Source organism: Sardina pilchardus, chromosome 1 (assembly GCF_963854185.1).
Source record: "Sardina pilchardus chromosome 1, fSarPil1.1, whole genome shotgun sequence".
Classification (NCBI taxonomy): domain Eukaryota; kingdom Metazoa; phylum Chordata; class Actinopteri; order Clupeiformes; family Clupeidae; genus Sardina; species Sardina pilchardus.
In genome coordinates, this window is record NC_084994.1 from 26,566,227 (window position 1) to 26,588,726 (window position 22,500).

General features: G+C 46.8%; 2 protein-coding genes across 2 annotated transcripts in view; one reads left to right on the plus strand and one right to left on the minus strand.

The window, feature by feature from the left end:
- The window catches only part of LOC134071035 (CCN family member 1-like), a 20,493-nt gene extending 17,039 nt beyond the window's left edge, over window positions 1-3,454 (plus strand). Inside the window, exon 5 of the mRNA XM_062527638.1 lies at window positions 3,112-3,454. Coding sequence (XP_062383622.1) covers window positions 3,112-3,423 — 312 coding nt within the window. The 3' untranslated portion in view covers window positions 3,424-3,454. The remainder of the gene's footprint in view (window positions 1-3,111) is intronic.
- Window positions 3,455-7,895: 4,441 nt separating this feature from the next.
- Window positions 7,896-17,511, minus strand: ddx39aa (DEAD (Asp-Glu-Ala-Asp) box polypeptide 39Aa). Its single transcript, XM_062539974.1, has 10 exons — window positions 17,404-17,511; window positions 16,202-16,410; window positions 15,880-16,007; window positions 14,064-14,340; window positions 12,870-12,988; window positions 11,143-11,274; window positions 10,081-10,190; window positions 9,269-9,413; window positions 8,774-8,921; window positions 7,896-8,362 (listed from the first exon to the last, which is right to left on the minus strand). Exons 2-10 carry the CDS (start codon window positions 16,407-16,409, stop codon window positions 8,346-8,348), a joined length of 1,284 nt encoding a protein of 427 aa, XP_062395958.1. The 5' UTR covers window position 16,410; window positions 17,404-17,511; the 3' UTR covers window positions 7,896-8,345.
- Between the last annotated feature and the right edge of the window lie 4,989 nt (window positions 17,512-22,500).

Consider the following 22,500-nt stretch of genomic DNA (forward strand, 5'->3'; position numbering starts at 1 on the left):
ACGGACTCTTTGTGTGGCAGGGGACACAGCCCCGGGGCAGCCAGCCTGAGAGGCCGGCTCCCCGTCTGATAAACGCTGCCTTTAAAGGGGTAGTCTCCCCCTGATAAACGCTGGGCAGATACTAATCATCCAAATGGTACTGCTGCCGTCTAGCGGTTCGGATCGCTAGTACAGTCTGTTTACAAGCCTGAAACTGTGCCAGATCGTTCCCAAGCCCACCCAGGAGCCCTCCCCATTGAAAAAGGCAATTGACGTCTATAGACGTCAATGGCAGTGAATGAGTTAAAGGGGTAGTCCCCCTCTGATAAACGCTGCCTTTAAAGGAGTAGTCCCCGTCTGATAAACGCTGCCTTTAAAGGGGTAGTCCTCCCTGATAAACACTGCCTTTAAAGGAGTAGTCCTCGCCTGATAAACGCTGCCTTTAAAGGGTAGTCCCCGTCTGATAAACGCTGCCTTTAAAGGGGTAGTCCGCCCCTGATAAACGCTGCCTTTAAAGGTGTAGTCCCCCCCAATAAACGCTGCCTTTAAAGGGGTAGTCCCCCCCTGATAAACGCTGCCTTTAAAGGGGTAGTCCCCCCTGATAAACGCTGCCTTTAAAGGGGTAGTCTCCCCGTCTGATAAACGCTGCCTTTAAAGGGGTAGTCCCCCCTGATAAACGCTGCCTTTAAAGGGGTAGTTCTCCCTGATAAACGCTGCCTTTAAAGGGGTAGTCTCCACGTCTGATAAACGCTGCCTTTAAAGGAGTAGTCCCCGTCTGATAAACGCTGCCTTTAAAGGGGTAGTCCCCGTCTGATAAACGCTGCCTTTAAAGGGGTAGTCCCCGTCTGATAAATGCTGCCTTTAAAGGGGTAGTCCCCGTCTGATAAACGCTGCCTTTAAAGGGGTAGTCTCCGTCTGATAAACGCTGCCTTTAAAGGGGTAGGGGTAGTCCCCGTCTGATAAACGCTGCCTTTAAAGGTGTAGTCCCCGTCTGATAAACGCTGCCTTTAAAGGTGTAGTCCCCCTCTGATAAACGCTGCCTTTAAAGGTGTAGTCCCCCTCTGATAAACGCTGCCTTTAAAGGTGTAGTCCCCCCTGATAAACGCTGCCTTTAAAGGGGTAGTCTCCCCCTGATAAACACTGCCTTTAAAGTTGTAGTTCCCTTCTGACAGCCTCAACCCTGCTTTTAAAGATGTAGTTCCCTTCAGACAAACCCTGGCTTTAAAGGAGTAGTCCCCCTCAGACAAACCCTGGCTTTAAAGGAGTAGTCCCCCTCAGACAAACCCTAGCTTTAAAGGGGTAGTCCCCCTCAGACAGACCCTACCTTTAAAGGGATAGTCCCACTCTGCCAAACCCTACTTTTAAAAGCATATAGTTCCCCTCTGACAACTCTGCTTTGCATATTCGGGCACTATGACGGGCAGTCTTGGACTGTTCTCAGCCTAGAGCAAGTGGGCAGGTTTTGGCCAAGGATAGGCAGCAGCAGTACTGTGCTCTGTTGCACTGAGAGATGATGTGTTGGGGCCAGTGTTGCCTAGCAGTGTTATGTCAGGAGCGGAGTCCTCTCTCGGCCTCCCCCGTGTCAGCACTTGCCAGTGTGCGATCGGCGTGTTGTTCTTGGGTTTTATACGCACGTAAACATGAGCATTTCCCCCAGTGGATCCATGGGATAGTGTCTCTGGTGGCGTTGTAAGTGTCGACGTTGTGACATGTAAAGTGTTGTTGCCTGGGAACAATGTATTGTTGTCTCTCTCTCTCTCTCTCTCTCTCTCTCTCTCTCTCGTGCTACTCTTTTGTCTCTTCTTTCACTCATATTCTTCTTCCTGTCTTCCTTCTTTTCTTTCCATCTTTTCTTCCCTCTCTCTCTCTCTCTCCCTCCGTCTCCCCTTTGTCATCTCTGTCCCACCATCATTTCTTTCCACCCACATCAACCCTCATTCCTCCTCTCTCACTTCTCTCATCCCCCTCTCTCTTCCTCTGTCATCACACTCTCTCATCCCCCTCTCCTCTACCTACCCTTCCCCTTTAACTCTTTCCTTCCCTCTCTCACTTCTCTCATCCCCCTTTCTCTTCCTCTGTCATCACACTCTCTTATCCCCCTCTCCTCTACCTACCCCTCCCCTTTAACTCTTTCCTTCCCTCTCACTTCTTCTGTCATCGCCATTTCCTCCTCTCTCTCTTCACCCTGTCATCTCTCTCTGTTCTCCCCCAAACACCTCTCTGTCCTCCCTCCATCCTTGCATTATCCTCTCTGATTTCCTCTCTCTCTCTCTCCAACCTTTCATCATGCCCTCATAATATCTCTCCCTACCCTCTCCACCTTTCATAATTTGTTCTCCCCTCTATCTCTCTCTCTCTCTCTCTCTCTCTCTCTCTCTCTATCTGTCTGTCTCTCTCTATCTCTCTCCATCCTTTCATCATGCCGTAATATCTCTCCCCTACCATCTCCACCTTTCATTCATATCCCCCTCTCTCCCTCTCCCTCTCCCTCTTTCTCTCTCTCTCCCAATTCAATTCAAAGATGCTTTATTAGCATGACTGTTTGGTACAGTGTTGGCAACGCTAGTGTTACAAATAACACAGTAGTGTCACAATAGAAAGAAAACAGAGATAAAGCATACAATGTATAAACATGAACACAGAATACACAGTCACCTCTCTCTCCCTCTCTCCCTCTCTTTTAATATATGATGCATTGGGGTTTTAATGTGTGAATGTATTTATCAATGTGTGTATTGTGTTTGAGTCAATAAAAGGCGGTTGAACCTCTTTTTCTCCCCCCCCCCTCTCTCTCCCTCTCTCTCCCTCTCTCCCTCTCTCTCCCTGCCTCTCTCTCTAACTCCCTCTCTCCCTCTCACTCTCTCTCTCTCCTTCTCTCTCTCTAACTCCCTCTCTCCCTCTCACCTTCTTTCTCTCTCCCTCTCTCTCCCCCTCTCCCTCTCTCTCCCTCTCTCCCCCCCTCTCCCTCTCTCTCCTTCTCTCTCTCTAACTCCCTCTGTCCCTCTCTCCCTCTCTCTCTCACCCTCTCTCTCTCCCCCCCCCCTCACTCTCACTCTCTCACTCTCTCTCCCCCCCCTCCCTCTCTCCCTCTCCCTCTCTCCCTCTCTCCCTCTCTCCTCCGCCCCGTCACAGAGAGGGAAGAAGTGCACGCGCACCCGGAGGTCCCCCGAGCCTGTGCGCCTCACCTACGCCGGCTGCCGCAGCGTCCGCCTCTACCGGCCCAACCACTGTGGCGTCTGCGTCGACGGCCGACGCTGCTGCCAGCCCGCCCGCTCCCGCACCGTCCAGGTGCCCTTCCAGTGCCCCGGTGGCACCCGCGTGGCGCGCGCCGTCATGTTCATCCAGTCGTGCCGCTGCAGCAGCGAGGACTGCGGCCACCTGAACGAGGCGGCGCTGCCGCCCAAGCGCTGGATGTACGGAGACACCCACAAGTTCCTGGACTAGAGAGGAAGAGAGGAAGAGAAACGGACGAGAGAGAGAGAGAGAGAGAGGGAAGAGAGAGGGGGGGATAAAGGAGAGACAAGTGTGTGGGGGGGGGCAACTGGTGTTTTGGACTAAAAAACGACAAAAGAGGGAGAGAGAGCGAGAGAGCGAAAGACGACGACAACTGTTTTGGACCCAACTTGGACGATCAGTTTGATCGAGACTGGGATTTGCACTTTGTCCTGGGTGATGAGTTAAGGGGGGGGGGAGATTATCCTTGTTTGACATGAATGGGCCTTTCAGATGTATAGTTCAGTAGGACTGCAGTGCTGGACAGTTGAAGTGAGCTGAGTCTGGAGTCTGGGCCTGGTTCTGGTGCTGAGGTTGGCTGGATTGACCTCTGCTATCAGTCCAGTGAACTGACGTGGTCCGGAGACCCTGGACCAGGGTTGGTTTGATTGACAGGCCTCAACTTGAGGTCAATTTTTCGAGCCTGGGTGTGATTTGAGATCATTATGACCGCAGGCTGGGCATGCAGTTCACCTTCTGCCGGTCGGGGTACTGGGGTGGGATTTGGGGAGTGACGACAGCTCTGGTCTTCTAGAATATTCCGGAATTCGACTGAGCCTAATTTGGTTTTGTTTTTGGTTCTGTTCTTTCTGTCTTCTCTCCGGGTCTTGTTCTTTCGCAGTTCTTTGTGTTCCTCTCTGAGAGTACCTTTTGCGACGAGCAAAGGTTCCTCTGTAAGCCAACGGTTTGATGTTGCGTCAATATTTTTTTTATTGCAGGACTGCTCATCAAATTAATCCTCAACTATTTAGCCAGAAGAGGTCTATGCATTTCTTCCGTTACATTTATATACAGACACACGCACACACACACACACACACGCACACACATACACACACACACACACAACCTTGAGTGAATGCTATGTAGTGAACGTGGGTCACTGAAAATAGACAGACCTCATCCGATGCCAACAGAGAGGTGGACTGTGTTGCCGTGACCACCATTTAAAGCCACAGTGTGCAGGATTACACCACCCTTTTAGCTATGCTTTGGTAACTAGCACGCTAGGTTTACAACAAAACTCTTGACTGCCATTTAACTTGTCAGGAAAGCTATAGGCCTACCTACACAGCCACAAACATACAGACCCATGCTAGTCTCACCAGATTAGGCATTACAGAGTTTACTGATCTGAGACAACGGGAAGTTAGCTGAAAATGTAAACTACAAGGCTACTAGCTCTCAGACAAAATTCCTTCAATGCTCCTTCTATTCCCACCTTGAGAAGTTTGGGCTGGCTTTCACAAATTCAAATGCTTTGCCGTTGTAATTTAATACAAGTCTGTCTGGCTACGCCTGATTCGACAATCTAATTGAATGGATCATGTGGACATAACATAATCATTAAATGATGAGCTTCCATGCACAAGGTTTAGAGGTGCAGTTTAATCCAAGGACAGGCTGGCTCGCCATACTGAGTGAGTAACTGAGAGTATGTGGTAGAAAGGCTTTGTTACGTCCAAGCATGTGAGCAGACAATACCACCAAGGCATCTCACAATGCAATCAACCAAAAACAAAGTCTGACTGTGAAGCCTGGATTGACTGTCACCAAGGAGTTTAGGCTTAAGCCTCATGGCAATTACCCCATCATGCTGAACATGTGTTATATTTATTCCAAGATGTGTGTGTGTGTGTGTGTGTGTGTGTGTGTGTGTGTGTGTGTGTGTGTGTGTGTGTGTGTGTGTGTGTGTGTGTGTGTGTGTGTGGTACTGTTGGGCAAATGACTGTGTTCACCTCCCAAGACCCAGAAAAAGTGTGGTTAAGAACAGACTTTCTTTTGTTTTTTTTTTCCCCACCCTCAGTCTCTTCCCTCTCTTCATGTCTGTGTGGTCCACGGACGAACGTTCCAGAAAGAGAGAGCGGGAGATTTATGTGTTGGTGGCATGTGTGTGTGTGTGTGTGTGTGTGTGTGTGTGTGTGTGTGTGTGTGTGTGTGTGTGTGTGTGTGTGTGTGTGTGTGTGTGTGTGTCTGTGTGTCTGTGTGTGTGTGTGTGTGTGTGTGTGTGTGTGTGTGTGTGTGTGCCCCTGATTATAGTTAGGGCTTGGCTCTTTTTAGTGGCAGACCGATACCAGGGTAACTAAAAACGAGCTGTCGCTTGAGGACACGGGAACGATCCCGCCTCTCGTTCCCTCGCTTCCCTCTCCTCGGAAAACCGCACTACGTAGAACTCCACCTCTCTTTCACGATAAAGAGGGACGTTGGGAGTTTGGAGAAGGCCGTCGGCTTTCCTTGTCCTATTCCGGGTTTGATTGTGATGTCATAAGCCTTTTGTAAAATGCTATGTAAGGATAACGTCACCAGGTCTCTTGTTTAAAACAACGTCCACGTCGACAGCAGTGGACAGCACGTTTAGGCAATTCACTGATACCAAGACCAAATTCTGGTCGGATTTAGAAAAACACTCAACAACAGTCAGACAGGCACATGTTCCCAAGTGTTTTGTCTGGTTGATTCAGTAGTTATAGTGACTCAGAGGGGGAGTGGAGGTAGTGCCAGCTTAAAAAGGGGGCACGGAAACTTCCAGAAATAAACCTCTGAGGTCGACGCTAGAGATTGCAGTCAAGCCGTCGTAGGACTTGCACTGACGTATTTTCAGCAAAACAAACAAAAATGCAAGCTTTCCAGTTTGTACTTAAGTTGTAAAAAGTATTTTCATTTTGTTTAAGTACTGTTGATGATGAACGAATTGACTTTGTAAACGTTGAAGCCAGTGGTTGTAAGACATCAGTTGTTGACGTTGGTCTAACACCGGTCTATCCCACTGTAGGCAACTGCCAAAGTGACTGAACTATGTTCATACATTGGTTGCGTGAAAGTGTCGAGACATAACTTGACAGCTTACCCACCTCCTGCCTATAGCTCAATGCATAACATAGAAAGCAGCAGTGTAGGGGATGGACAACAGCCTGTACAGTCAAACACAACACAACACAACTCACTCACAATCTTCTCTCCAGGGCAGAAGATAATGTTGACACTGTTGACCAGAAATATCTGTCCCCCTTCAACCTGTATAGCGCAGGCTTGGATGGGTCTCTTACCCCACCACCCCACCATTTGTTACAAGGTGCATGTACACGGTGGGAAGACAGGTGACTAGATATATTTTTGGCAAAAGGGTTTTTGAGAGCATTAGCCGTCTGTGCCAACATGAATCATCGCAGTGTGTATGTGTGTGTGTGTGTGGTCCCCTCCCTGATTCTGACACACACCGGCATGCCGGTTTCATTTGATTGAAGTTACGACGATGACACAGGAGGGTTGATTGATGGTGAGCTGTTGGGATCAGTTGGTTCTTGTTTTCACTGATCATTTTGTAATACGGAAGAGCACCAGGAGCACCCACCATTTCTGGTAAATTACGGAATTTCATCGGGATTCATCCTGGAACTCTGTTGTAATTGGCCCAGAGGGTCTAATAAAAATTAAAAAAAAACTCACATTGGTGCCAGAGTTGTGTTTGTATAATTTATGTTGGGTTCATCTCATTTCAGTACCAAATCTCTATTGGGTCTGTCTAACTTCATGCCTGTTTAAAATACCTTCATCTCTTTACAGCTCTCTACAGCCAGTGGATAAACACCACAATACATATAATCAGTATGACTGATTAACATAGTCTAGTATACAACCGATTGATCTAGTCTAGCCAACTGATGCAATAGACAAAACCAAGCAACTTCAATTAAGCTGTTGTCTTAAGACAAGTAGGCTTGGTTACACAAAATTGAAACTTTTAATAATCCCCATTTGTCCGTGTGACAAGATGGCCTTTGCATCCCATCCGTTACCATGCTAATGAGTAAGGCCTAATTAATCAAACATCAAATCACTGCCGAATTGGTCCATTAATTAGTTTTAAGTTGAAGCATATGTAGGTATGGTAGTTTTGGTGGGACAAAACCATAATCTTCACTCACAAGTGACAGCCTCTGCACTCAGCAACCTCTCCAATCCTACTGCCAGCTTCTCTACTCCGATCAAAACACGTACTCTGCCAAACAGCCCACAGGTCACGACTATTGGAGATGCAATACACCCTGACAGGTCAGATTTCATGTTCAAGAGTGCCAGAGGCTGTCATTTCCCTTCCAAGGCAACGGGACAGGGCATGAATCTGGAGTTGGACTGTGGAAATCAAACAGCTCCCCCCTGTGGAAACCTCTGTGCAGTGCACTTTGATCAGGTTTTTTTTTTTTTACTTATTTAGTTCCTTCAAATTAAAATATTTGAGTTGGAAGTGGTCATTGCCAGTTCAGGCTGTATAAAGTTGAAAAGCACGTAACGGCCCAATTATGGCTGTAGAATCTCTCAAATCAGCATTGCAATGCATCAATGAAACCTATTTCCCCCATCTCCCAAAGACCAATGAAATTCACAGCTATGCAAGGTACAAGCAACAAAGCAAGACACATTGAGTGTTTAGAATACCATTAGGTTTAATAATAAAAAAAAAAACAATATTCAGCTGACATTGTATAAAAAAATCCTTTCCTTTTAAAACCAATGAACAACCATGATCGTTACGAGAACACCAAACTAAAACACCGGACTCTTTTTCCATTGGTACAATAAAATTAATTCACAAAAAAGTGAATTCATTTACAGACACATGGTGAGGGACAGGACATTAAGAAGAGGAGGACGGAGGGAGAGAGGGAGAAAGGGAGGGAGTGGGTAGAGGGAGAGAGATGAACTCCGACACCAAACACACGCACACACACACACAAACACACACACACACACACACACACGGGAAATTATATTAAAAAAAATTAAAAAAAAACAGGTGAGGTAGGGTGGGGCGGAGGGGGCAACGGAAGTCTGCGGGGTCCACCAGGGTGGGGTGGTGGGGTGGTTTGGACACCTCATCTGGACTGCTCGACTAGAGAGAGGAAAGAGGGGGGGGGGGGGCAATGTTAAATACAAGACTCACAATCTCCATGTGTAACACATGAGACTATCAATCATATTGCATATCACTGCTATTCTATGCAGTTTGAGTGACAGGCACTTTATTAAGCCATCATAAGGGACCAACGGCCCGTAATTCTGCCATGCCATGATAGCGTAGTAGTCTACTGACTAAACACATATCCCCAAATACACAAGGATGAACATCATGGTCCATGATGAAGAAGCAGCCTACTGACTAAACACATTTCCCCAAAATACAGACAAATACACAAAGGACTAGCATCCTTAGCCATAACTGGCAGAGGCCAGGTAAGGCAAGACAAGGCGAGAATGGCGGAGGTCAGGTAAGACCAGACAAGGCGAGACTGGCGGAGCTTACTGTAGGTGGAGATGTCAATTTCCTCCGGCAGCTCGGCCACGTTCACCTCGAACCGGTCCTGCACGTCGTTCAGAATTTTGGCGTCTGTCTCGTCCGACACAAACGTGACCGCCAGACCCTTTGTGCCGAAACGACCCGCACGCGCCACCTGTTACCAAGACAACAGGAAGGGCACGGTGACCAATCAAACACCTATTACCAACACAACAGGAAGGGCGTGGTGACCAATCAAACACCAAAACACTGAACAGCTAACAACCGGTGTACTCAAGTTGGAAATCACTGGACATGAAATTATTGAAATGAAATGATGCAGACTAAAGAGGTGTGTGTGTGGTGTGTGTGTGTTCTGTGGACAACACTGCAGGTAAGAGTCAGGGTTCTTGGATATGGTGTGTGTGTGTGTGTGTTCTGTGGACAACACTGCAGGTAAGAGTCAGGGTTCTTGGATGTGTGTGTGTGTGTGTGTGTGTGTGCACGCGTTTACACACTCACCCTGTGCAGGTAGGTGTCGGAGTCCTCAGGCATGTCGTAGTTGAAGACGATGTTGACGCGCTCGATGTCCATCCCTCTGCCGAAGAGGTTGGTGGCCACCAGGATCCGCCTCTGGAAGTCTTTGAACTGTTGATACCGTGACAACCTACGCAGACAAACACACCCAATATGAATCAGTTTGTTTCAGCTGACTGAGAATCTACATAAGATTTATACAAATAACTGGCTGGAAAGTGACATCCAGACTTAGTAAAAAAAGAATAAAGTACTTCAGCACCTAATATCAGGGCAACATGACTGGATTGTACTGCACTCTGGTGGAGTTGTACTATATATACACACACACACACACACACACGCACACACCTTTTGAATATGAATGAGCATAAACCTCATGTGAATGAAAACATTCAACATCTAACATGTGTGGGGTCGCGATTGGGCAGAGGAGAGTACCTCACCTGGTCCGAGTGAGCGTGTGTGTGTGTGTGTGTGTGTGTGTGTGTACGTTGACGACAGTACCTCTCCTCCTGCTCCATAATCCCGTGTGTGTGTGTGTGTGAGTACCTCTCCTCCTGGTCCATGATCCCGTGTGTGTGTGTGTGTGTCTCAGTACCTCTCCTCCTGCTCCATGCCCCTGTGGATGGCGATGGCGGGGAAGTTCTGCTCCTGTGTGTGTGTGTGTGCGTGTGTACCTCTCCTCCTGCTCCATGATCCTGTGTGTGTGTGTGTGTGTGTGTGTGTGTGTGTGTGTGTGTGTGTGTGTGTGTGTGTGTGTGTGTGTGTGTGTGTATGTGTGTGTGTCTCAGTACCTCTCTTCCTGCTCCATGCCCCTGTGGATGGCGATGGCGGGGAAGTTCTGCTCCACCAGCAGCTGGGACAGCGCCACACAGCGCGGCACCGACTTCACAAAGATCACCACCTACAGGCAGCACCAGGGAACAGCAGGCAACAGAGACCGGTCGGGTCAACATTTAAATAAAACCCATTTATTTGCAGAGCCCTCATCACAGAGACACCAAGAGTCTCCAAACCACAGACAAAATGCACATACAGTATGTACACACGTGTCATTTTAGCGCTTGTTGTATGAAAATCAACGTGTAGGTGAAATCGAGGACCGAGTTTTCCAAACCACAGACCCAACGCACATATGTACGCATCTTTACGTGCCGTTCTAGTGTTCAGTCTATAGAAATCAATGTGTAAGTTTTGCATTCATGCTATAGTGATCAATGTGTAATTTTTGCATTTATTCTATAGAAATCAAAAGGTGAAATCAAAGACTGAGTTTTCCAAACCACAGACCCAACGCACATATGTACACGTCTATACGTGCCATTCTAGTGTTCATTCTATAGAAATCAATGCGTCATTTTTGCATTCATGCTATAGTAATTGATGTGCAATTTTTTGCATTTATTCTATAGCAATCAATAGCCGAAATGGGACCGTCCACTCATTCACTACATAGTGGTCAACACATATGTAGTCGTTATTCACCATACAGTGGACCACGGAGCGAGGGAGTGGATACTCCAAATTCGGGCCAGTGACGTGATCATTCAGGTTCTTTGACATTTTTCTCACTTGTGGTCGGGTAAACTAAAATACTACTATAGTGTATAGAGTAGACTATTGTTAGTCATCTTCAACACATGGCTACACTCTAAATGGTCTGGAGTCAGTGTGGGATTGAGAACAAAATATCCCTTGATCATGGATTGTATGGACATTCATGATGTTCTGGTGCTGTATCCAAACCATAATCGATGTCGTCGATATTCATCAGCCTCAAGTTCAGCACAATTTAATGACCACATTGTTCTCCTTTGCATTGCACGGAGACGGATGGAGATGGCGAGCTGCTTTACCTGGTTGAACTCCAGCACGTCGAGCAGGTCGAAGAGCTTGCGGTTCTTCTCGCTGTCCTTGAGCTTGCTGTAGTACTGCTGCAGGCCGTGCAGAGTCAGCTTCGTCTCGTCGTCCACAAACACCTCCATGGGCTGGGCAGGGGCACAGGGAGAGCTCGGGTTAGTTTATTATTTTAAATTTAAAATGTATATATTTTATTATATTTATTTATTTATTTTTCTCATTTCCCATTTCCTATTATGAATTCTCTCCTCTCTAATGCCTCATTAAAAACACACGGTCGCGCTCAATGGAACTAGCACCTAATATTGTGTTCCAATTAATAGTGGACGCCAAAATATATATCAACATAGAAAACCAAAAGCAGAAAAATTATTAATGGTAAATCAACTATTATTTCAACGACTTCAGGTGACGTCAGGTCAAGCTGGACCAAGTACAAAAAGAAATGCTGACGTACGCAAATAAACGCTCACACCCCTAGACCAGCTACAAATCACACACACACAAAAACAGGAGGGGAAGTCGCATGTTGAGACACATGCATATTATGTCAATGTTGGCCCGTGGCTGAATTCCGGCACACACAGAGCCTGAGAACTTTCAACCCTGTTATGCTCCATGTTCAGTCCAACTCTGCATGCTCTGTGTAGGTTCTCTTTGTTGCATAGTCTGCGTGACTGAACACATCAGTGCCAACCAATTGACCAAGCTAATCAAGAGCATTGTGCAATATGATCAGGAGCATTCAGGTAAGGGCATACAGGTGTGCGAGTGTGTGTGCTTGAGTGTGTGTGTGTGGGGCTAAGCTGGACAGGAAGTTACTGTTTAACAACACAAAGATCTGAGAAAACATGACGACATTGCCCGGGAGCACTCGACATCCGCACCAGCAGCAAGATAAACCACATCAGCCAAAAAAAACTGATCCAAGACCCACATCCCAGGGGGGCCAGCAATCAATCATTCTACAATCAGCACATTTGTTCACTTTTTATGTGAATTGGCTAATAATGATAACAAAAAAAAAAGTCAGCCTGTTTCAACAACGCAGTCTTTTAAGGACCGCTGTTGAAATGACAAGTGATGTCAGGTCAAGCTGGACCGCGCACAAGGAGGACGTACACAAACGACTGCTCACACGGCCACGGCCAGCTTCAATCGCTCACGCTCACGCAATGTAGCAAACCTGAGGAAGCTGCATGCATAGACACATGTACAGTACACTTTGTATATTATGCGAAAGTAAGTAGAGCTTGCACTGTAAAAACACAAAAAAAAATAAAAAATCACAGAAGGTAATCAACACTAGGAAGTGCACACTATCCCTTACTGACAGACGGACGAACGAACGGGACACCCAGCGTACTCAGGTCCTGCACTCACGCTATCCCTTACTGACAGACAGACGGACGGCCTAACAGCGTCCTTTTTGTTCAATGATCATTTCTCCTCCACACCCAACACATAGCCCTGTACATTTAGCTTCTTTGTCGTATTGTTTGTTTGTCAGTTGTATTTTCATTGTTGTATATTGTGTATTTTCTTTGTTTCTACTGTATTTTCCCTCCTCTGTAAAGCGACCTTGGGTTTGAGAAAGGCGCTATATAAAATAAACGTATTATTATTATTATTGTTATTATTCTTCCTCACATCCTGCACTCACGCCATCCCTTACTGACGGACGGACGGACGGACGGACAGACCGGGCACCCAGCGTACTCACGTCCTGCATGAACTTGCGGCAGACGGGCCGGATCTCCTTGCTGAGCGTGGCGCTGAACATCATGCACTGCTTCTCGTGGGGCGTCAGCCGGAAGATGTCCTGCACGTCGCGCCGCATGTCTGCAAGAGACGGGTCGGACAGACAAACAAAAACATTTTAGGTCCTCTGCTGCCCTTTCACCGCAATACAGACCAGTCACACACACACAGGCAGCATCTCCTCTCCGGGTCATCCTCCTTTACATTAAGCAGACGATAAATATTACCGTTTTCGATGAAACTGGTCAGTCAAGCAAAACAACGATTTCTGAGCGCTTTTATGACTATGAAAAAATTGCATAGGGTCTCTAAGCAGACGCTCTAGTCACAGCAGCAAGAGGTCCTGCACGTCACAAAAGGATGTTCGCCAGATGTCCTGGACCTGGATGTCGAGTTATTGACAGGAAACCCAACAACTATACTGCTCACGCTCCAGGAGGGGGGGTTATGGGAAATTCAGCGCCGATAGTTGATTGTTGTTCAAAACGGGTTTTGAATCGTTTCTAACAAAATATTTAGTTCTGCAACAATTTAAGGGCTCTAAAATATCATGTCGCATTTGACGAGCCCACATGTTCCTTGAGAACGTTCACTCTCCCGACGTTCTCGTCACACCGGTTTAACATGCAGCTGTCACTTCCCCACGATCACAGCCAGCCAGATTTGTTTTTCACGTCACAAAAAATGCCTGAGTAATTATGAATCTTCTGTGTAAGTATCCCAGTGCTCGCCAATGCAAGTCACAAAGCAAGCATATCTGTTGGTGCTTTTGAACACAACAATCAAGTCATTCAGGGGGGCCACTAGTAGCACCCTCATCACATTTGGGTCTGAATGCCCTCTGGGATCCAGGTTCAAGTCAGACCCGGGTTATTTTTCATAACTATTGCCCTTAATGTAGTTTGACCAACTTTTAAATTGTTTACGGTTAAATGTAATTATTGGCTCTTGATAAAGACCCCCCCCCCCAAAAAAAAAAAGAACACACACATGTACTTAAAAAAAAAAAAAAATGAAAGTAAACCAGCCTTCCTCCTCTCCTCTTCCTTCTCCAATCATGATAAAGGGGAAAAAATATATATATACATGAACTAAGACAGAGTAAAAAAAAACAGCCTTCCTCTCTCCTCTTCCTCCTCCTCCTCCTCCTCCTTACCCAGCTGCTCCAGCATCTTGTCGCACTCGTCCAGCACGAAGTGCTTGACGGTCTTGAGGTTGAGCGTCTTGTTGCGCGCCAGTGCCAGGATGCGGCCGGGCGTGCCCACCACGATGTGCGGGCAGTTCTTGCGCAGCACCTCCTCGTCCTTCTTGATGGACATGCCGCCGAAGAACACGGCGCACTTGACCGTGGGCATGTACTTGGAGAAGCGCTCGTACTCCTTGCTGATCTGGAACGCCAGCTCGCGCGTGTGGCACATCACCAGCACGGCCACCTGGGGGAATCGGAATCACACACACATCAGAATCAGAATCACACATCAAAATCGGAATCACACACACATCAGAATCGGAATCAGAATCAGCTTTATTGGCCAGGTTTGCGTAAACAAACAAGGAATTTGACTCCGGTTTATCTTTGCTCTTGAGAACGACACTCAACAAGAACATAAAATAACAGTTAAAGAATAGAATAAGGGCAGTAAGGCCTGCTATAAGAATAAATACAGTATGTACATTTAAAAAATAAATAGATGCTATGGGTGGGATAGGGCAATGCAATTGACCAGAGGGGAAGGGGAGGGACACACAGAGTGAGTAAACAAAGCAAAAGAGGCAGAAAGACAGTCAAAAAACGAGACAAACAGAAAGACAAATCAGCAGATAAAGAAAAGGACAGACAGGATGGAAGAGGGGGAGAGAGATAGGACGATTAATAGGAGTGAATAGGACAGAGGTGGAGTCCAAAAGCCAAGTGGTGAAAAGAACAGGACAGAGAGATGAAGTAAACCAGGAGAGATAGAATGCATAGAATGAGTGAATGGGGTGTAAGTCTGATGCATGGGGCAATAGGAAGAGACACACAGTGTGTAAACAGAGCAACAGAAAGACAGTCTGTCAAAAAACGAGAAACAGACAGAAAGACAATCGACAGATAAAGAAGAGGACAGACAGGATGGAACAGGGGGGAGGGAGGGGGAGAGAGAGAGAGAGAGAGAGAGAGAGAGAGAGAGAGAGAGAGAGAGAGAGAGAGAGAGAGAGAGAGAGAGAGAGAGAGAGAGAGAGAGAGAGAGAGGACAATGAATAGGAGTGAGTGAAGAGCAAAGTGAAAAGAGATCAGGATGGATAGATGAAGTATACCAGGAGAGAAGGCATGCAATGAATGAACGTATGGGGTGCAAGTCTGATGATATATGGGGCAACTGTTTGAGCTGGACAATGTTCCACATTACTGTGGTTCTGCACTTTAAATCATCAGTAGGCAACGAGTCAAGATCATCCAATTAAGTGGAACAGGTCATGTGGTTGCCCAGCAACATTGCTCAAACAGTTGCCACATGTATCACAACTAGGGTTGGGTATCGTTTGAATTTGACCGATTCCGATTCCTTGTTTCGATTCCAGTTCCTAACGATTCTCGATTACGATTCTTGTAAAAGGCAGGGTCAAAAAAGTTTGGATATTTTAAATGAGCTAGCTAACCAACGGTCTTTCTGAATGACATTTACTATAAATTTCTCACAGGGCTGTTTTCAACTACAACATAAATCGTCTTCTTGTTGCCTCAGCTTGGTTATGCAAACACCTTCTTCGTTGGTGTTTAGCAGCTTCTTCTTCCGGTTCGCGGACTGGGAATCGATACTAGGAATTGAAATTTAAACTTTTGAACGATTCCGGGAGAATTGGAAAGCTAGTCCCGGTTCCCATCGATTCTCGATACCCAACCCTAATCACCACCTTAAAATGAAAATAAAGTGTCAGTCACTAGGTGCATGAGCATGTTAGCCCAGGTGTGCCTGGGTTTTTTCCCTCACCTGTCCGTCAACGGGCTCGATCTGTTGCAGGGTGGCGAGCACGAACACGGCCGTTTTGCCCATACCCGACTTGGCCTGGCACAGGATGTCCATGCCCAGAATGGCCTGAGGGATGCATTCATGCTGGACTGTGGACACAAGTGGTCAAGGTTAAGAGCAAATAACTGCTGTGTGTAGGCCTACTGTGCGCGTGCAATTCCAACTCAGCATGGGCCATAATAAACTTAACAGTTAAGTGATAGAGCACATCAGCACTACTAAGACAACAGGTGTGGCGTCATTTATGATCACTTGAAACAAATGGTGTTTGCATTGCAGGCACCTTCTGAGGGATGTTCGAACCCACAGTCGACGATGGCTCGGAGCAGTTCTGGTTTGAGCAGGAAGTCGCGAAAGCCGGAGCTGTGGATGGAGACGTATGAGCCCTTGACTTCCTTCTTGCCCGCGGGGGTCACGCTCTCCGGGGCGGTTTGCGGCTCCTCGTCGTCTTCGTAGTCCAACAGCTCAGTCTCAACGTCGTTCTCGGCCATGCTACAGAATAAAAAATAAATAAATAAGACACATTGGGGTGTAATGACATGAGCGCTCAAGAATGCAACTAACGTTTTTCCGCCAACGTTCGGGGTCTTTAGCAACTGCTACGGGGTTCCGTAAAACGACAACACAACACATGCCAAGGAAAACAACATTCGTGTTCACCATCGTCAGTAGGCTATACTGTGTGGGCCCATCGAAGTTACCAGCAAAGTGGACCACCTGGACTCAAGGTGAGCAGACTTCCAACACCAAGTCTCTGCACAAAAAGTCGACAAACGTTAACTTAACGCTTCACGCCTGGCGTCGAACCGCTAGATGTGGTTCGTAACGTTAGATGACACCTGATACCAGCAACCAGCTTGGCGATACGACATGGTAACGAGTCGACAAGTGGAAACGTCATCATCATTATAAATGAGGTCCTTACCTAACAGTTAGTCGTGAGACCACCACTTCCTTCATACGCCATCGTTTTACACTATGATTTTCAACGGAAACATCGGTCTCATTTTCGACCAAAACAACGTTAAGTCAACTCAGATCCCTTTGGTACACCAGCTGAAACTGGAGAGCAAGCCTAACAGACAATGAGGCACTGACGCTAACTGTTAGCATTTCCATTCAATCGATGCTACTACTAACTTAGCCTTATTATCTGAAACAACAGCTTTATAAGGCGTTCCTTTTACATTATACAGTTTATGGATTCAACCTTCGTAATGCCATTTTCAAGAGGTGCATCTGAAAATAATATTTAAAACATATTGGGCAAGTTCACTGCTCCGTTGCAAAGACTTAGCTAGCTAGCTAACTGCAAGCTAACAAGCGTGAGGTTTTCTGATGATAGTTTGCAAACTTTCTCTCAAATCACATGAATATAACGTTATCAGTTGTTATATCCCAGGTAACCTCAAGTCCAGTGATGTCAAAAATGAAAATAATCTTGCAATAATTAGTGGCCTGGGATTTATTAGCGTTCCTTCTTACCTTTCGGTGTTGTATTCCTTCAAACGCGACTTCAGACTGCTGCTATGCTTCACATGGACAGGCCACAAGTTTATCGTTTTCCCGGAAGTTGGATGTTGTAATGTACATGGATCCTATTGGTTACTTTCCAAGACAATTATCTTGCTGTGAATTATAAGACAACGTGATTGGTTGTTTCAAATGTCCATTTGGTAAGTGGGTTTGGCAGGCAATTTACAACGTGCAATATAAATATGTCATAACACTAATAAATACTTACCTTGACCAATCATGTTTATTGGCTGGATAAAGGAAAGCCTTTAGATGAGACAGAATCGCAAGGATTTCAGTCATTTGTTGGGGTTTTATATAATTTACGTAACAGATGTTTAATGACACAGGCAGGCAGCTCTTGCTTTGTCCACACGGGGACGCTAAAGATTCCATTCTGACAGCTGTCTCTGGGTCCTTCTGATGAGGGGGTCTTTGGGAGACTACAGTGGAAGATGCTGATGAGCGCTCAAATGGGTCCTTTTAAAATAATGTTGTTCATGAAACGCATGACATTGACAGGACATTATTGCAATTGTAGCAGTCAAATTGAGGTAGCCAGTATGCTAATTCAGATGCGGCATGACGTTTAACGAGTTTTCAAGTCTGCTTCCATACAGAAGTTGAATTATCATCAGCCATTGGTTTAGGCACGTAAGAGAGCCGTTTTCCACTCAGATATTCACATAGGCTGTATGACAGGCATGTCGCAATAAAACATGATTAGGCTACGTGTTTCAACAAGGCAAATTAATTATACAGAAATGCAGTAGCCTAGGTATTTTCACACACAAAAAAATCACCTGCTCATCTCCACGCAGAATGAAACATGATACACCCGATTGGTTCATGCTGCAGTCATCCACAATTATTGTCGCAACTTCAGCCAAATCATTGGTTACAGACATGTCTGTCATAGTTCTGACGTCTGCGCCTGTGCCATGCCTCATCGGAGAAACTGCCAAGGGCCACGGCTTGATAGGCTACTGCCTTTTGTCAGAAAATGGCGCTGTGTGTCCTAGTCGAACAGTTGTGTTTGAGCTGTGTATGCTGATATTATGATATCATTTCTGCACCAGACTGCATCTACTCAAAATTCTGAGACAGTCGTCTGGATAGTAGCCTATGGAACTGGCCTACGAGCACGGCCGTGAATGGGCGGTGATTTGGGAGGTGCCATTTATTGTAGGCGTTGCCTGTAGGTCTCCTTGAGGAAGCTAGATCTGACAGCTCCGATTTTTTTTGTCGTTAATTAACCAACAGCAACAGCGAACCATGTACTAGGCGACGTATTCACACATTTATTTATTTTAAAAGCCTCGTTCCACAGCAGGCGCATAGATAGACAACGCGGAGTGATAAGGCATATTTGTCCGATGATTATAACGGGAATGACACAGAGGAGCCACGAGTCATCCAGAGGCTGCCGCTATAATGGAAACGGAATTCAGGTGGGCATCGCGTTTTAATATCTTCATGGCATTTGATTTGTATGAGCCTAAGCATTTTGTTTTGGTTATGATAGCCTCTTAGGCATCATGCTGTGTGTTGCGGATAAGAGTATTGAGGGGCAAATCTGTAAAGGGTCAATCGGAAACAAACAATGCTATGAGATTCCAGTACATTGGGCTATGGACCGAAGATCAAGCCTACATCTTCGTGTAGCGACAACGATGCTATGCCCAAATCATAGCTTACCCTCGAGTAGCCTATACAATTATTAGCAAGGATATTTCAACCAATATTAGGGCAGCCTTCCGTAATCAAAGAAATTGTGAAAAGCAGAGGAAAAAAGGCAACCCTTTCCATTTTACGCGCAACGACGCGCACGGAATAGAATGCATTTCTTCTCGGCCTAATTTCCTACCATACCGTTATACAACCAAAACAAATTCTCCGATATCACCGGCTGGCCTTTGAATAGCGGTATAAGATTTCAGGTAGACCTGTCAACGTTATTGCCTAGCGAAGCTGGATCGCGGACAGACAGAGGCATCCCCCCCGCAGCGAGTGCTACGTTCACAGGTAACATTCGCGTCAGCGTTTTAAGCAACACAGGCCACCACAGCAGAAACTGTTGGCTCAAATGCATCTGAGATACACACACACACACACACACACACACACACTCCTTGGAAGGCCCCACGGCAGACTATGGTCCGCGTGTGGTGGTGATGCTGACTGACTCCATTATCACGCTTGCGAACGTCCAATTGACCTACATTGCATGCCGTCAGAAAGCGAGGCTCGTATCCTCTCTCCTGGTGAAACAGGGAGGCTTGAGTGACACAGCTCGTCTTTCCCGACTGGCAGTCACTGCAGGCAGCCGCGGGAGCCGACACAACACAACACAACACAAAAATGGCTGCTCATCATTTCACCCTCCTCGAGCTCCTCTAGCCCCCAATACAAGTGCAGCTGTTAACGTGGGGAGGTTTTTTAAACGCAAAATTATAAGCGGCGCTGTGGTGGTGGTGGTGATGTTTGATAATTCAAAAAGATTGTTGCTGACTAATACAAAAAGCCAGTGCCATTTTGCTACCCCCTTCGTTTCTTTTGAGGTCTCCTTCAGGGTAAATTGGTTAAAGAGATTAATTATCTCGCTTCTCCCGTCTGATGAGTATTACAACATCGAGTGCAATTACTGATTGTGGATCAGCACATGGACTCTTTTTTGCAAGCTCTCTCTATTCAAGCCAGTGCCACTTCATGATTGCGGAGTTGATGATTAGACTCTACAAAGGAGTCTTCACGCGGTCTATCTTTTGTGTGTGTGTGTGTGTGTGTGTGTGTGTGTGGCATACATCTGGTGAAATGGAGGGGGTGTTGGGTGTGTGTGTGTGTGTGTGTGTGTGTGTGTGTGTGGTGGAGGCGGTGAGGGTTGGGGGGGGGGGGGGGGGGGGGGGGGGGGGGGTTGGATTGCCAGACTGGCCTTATCTCCCAAACCCACTCACTGAGACGAGATCACACTGAGGATCCTCCAAGCAGTAATGGGATCAGTTCAGCCCCATCGCTAATACAAACACACACACACACACACACACACACACACACTTCTGAGCACTGTGGCTTTTATGTAAGAGTGCCAGTCCCCCCTGATGTACTTAAGACACACTCATGTGAAAAAGTGACAAAATGGATATCATGCCCAAGGAAAACACTGACTTCGAATAGGGCGTTGCAGGGTATTCGTTGTCTTTTAATTGAGCGAAATTGATACGGCTTGTCTATTTGGCTTATCCTCTAACAATGTGACAGAGATTGTCTATTGTTATTGTAGTGGATATCAAGTTTGTAACTATGAGCCCCAGTGAAAGCCCTAATTGAATCAGAAGAACGAGCTCTATGTTTGTGTAGAGTCACACCTACTATGGGAGAGAGTGTTGTGTGTTGTGTCGGTCCTGCTGCAGTGTGAACATTGTGAAGGGAAGAGAAACTCAAATCATCCTGAGACACAAGCTTCGTCCTCACCTTAGTTACCCTTCCTTCCTGTCAACAGCTTGTGTAGCAGGTGGCCCGGTGAGGAGAAGGAGCACACCATAGTTCTACATAAAATCATTAATAATACATATTTATACATAAAGTTATAACTGCAACATAACATTTCCTAAAGGCTCTTTTGGTAATGGCTGAGTTATACAACACTTGTCACATACTATCCTTGTCTAAAACGACAAACTACTGTAAGTCATATACTGTACAGCATATGATGTCAGACAGTGTTCCCAAACACTGTTAAAGTGACCAAGTGTGTCCCGACTCAGAGGCCTCTAGCTTCCCAAGACCAAAGCAGAGTAAACACAAAGAAACGTACACACATGCACACACACACACACACACACACACACACACACACACACACATACACACACCCTCTCTCTTCAGGTCCCCATTTGTTTCTTTCTATCATATATGCATGTACTGTACATGCTCAGACAAACACACACACACACACACACACACACACACACACACACGTACATTACTGTACATGCTCAGACACACACACACACACACGTAGTGTATATGCTCAGACACAGACACACACACACACACATACTGTGTATGCTCACACACACACACACACACACACACACACGTAGTGTATATGCTCAGACACAGACACACACACACACACACACACACATACTGTGTATGCTCACACACACACACACACACACACACACACACACACACACACACACACACACAAAGTAAACCAGCGTACCGTGGGTGACTATCAGAGAGGTCCTTTCCCCTTAATCGACACAACAGCGCCCTTGGACATTTCAAAACATACAGTCATCTCTGACTACAAGTGCTGCAGTTCATATCTTTCCACTAGGAAACGGTGTCTTTTTTTTACCCCCGCCCGACTCATCTTGTGAGACGTTAAGCCGCATGTCGGACCGATCTGCTCAACGGCCCCTCAGGCTGGTCACTGGTCAGTCCGTAGTGCCCTTCTCAGGTCAGGAGGACCTTGTCCAGAGTGAACTTGCCCACACAGTGCCAAGGCTTAACATCCCAGAGGAGCCTCCTCTGAAGTCTGTGCCCCCTTTGATGCCCTCGCCGTGGGCATGTTGAAGAGACGGGCACCCCTCCCTCCCTCCCCTCCCCCCTCCTACTGATTCCGCTTCGGCGATGGCAGCGTAGTAGCACCGTCAGCTGGCACTGCCATGTCACCAACCACATGCCTAAGTCCCCTCCCCCCCCCACACACACACACACCACCCCCACCACTTCCCCTCTCCAAAGGAAGCTCAGAGGCTCTCCTCAGTGTGTGTATGGTGATGTCCTACATGGCCGGCCTGGCGTCACACTGTCCCCCATCCCAAGGAAAACATTGTGCACCCACATGCCCGTCAGTCTCACCCTCACCCCCACCACCACCTCTCTCCGAAGGAACCCTCCAGGTTCCCACACCACAACCTCCTCCTCTCTCCAAAGGAACCCTCCAGGATCCACCACCACCACCACCACCTCCTCCTCTCTCTGAAGGAACCCTCCAGATTCCCCCACCACCACCACCACCTCCTCCTCTCTCCAAAGGAACCCTCCAGGATCCCC

Bases quoted from the DNA above. Each gene is read 5' to 3' on its own strand.
- ddx39aa (XM_062539974.1), bottom strand. From the start codon at position 16,409: ATGGCCGAGAACGACGTTGAGACTGAGCTGTTGGACTACGAAGACGAC. The intron at 16,008-16,201 runs GTGCCTGCAATG...TTGTGTCCACAG, and splicing joins GTTCGAACATCCCTCAGAAG to TCCAGCATGAATGCATCCCT. The intron at 9,414-10,080 runs GTACTGAGACAC...TTGTCTGCGTAG, and splicing joins GGCATGGAGCAGGAAGAGAG to GTTGTCACGGTATCAACAGT.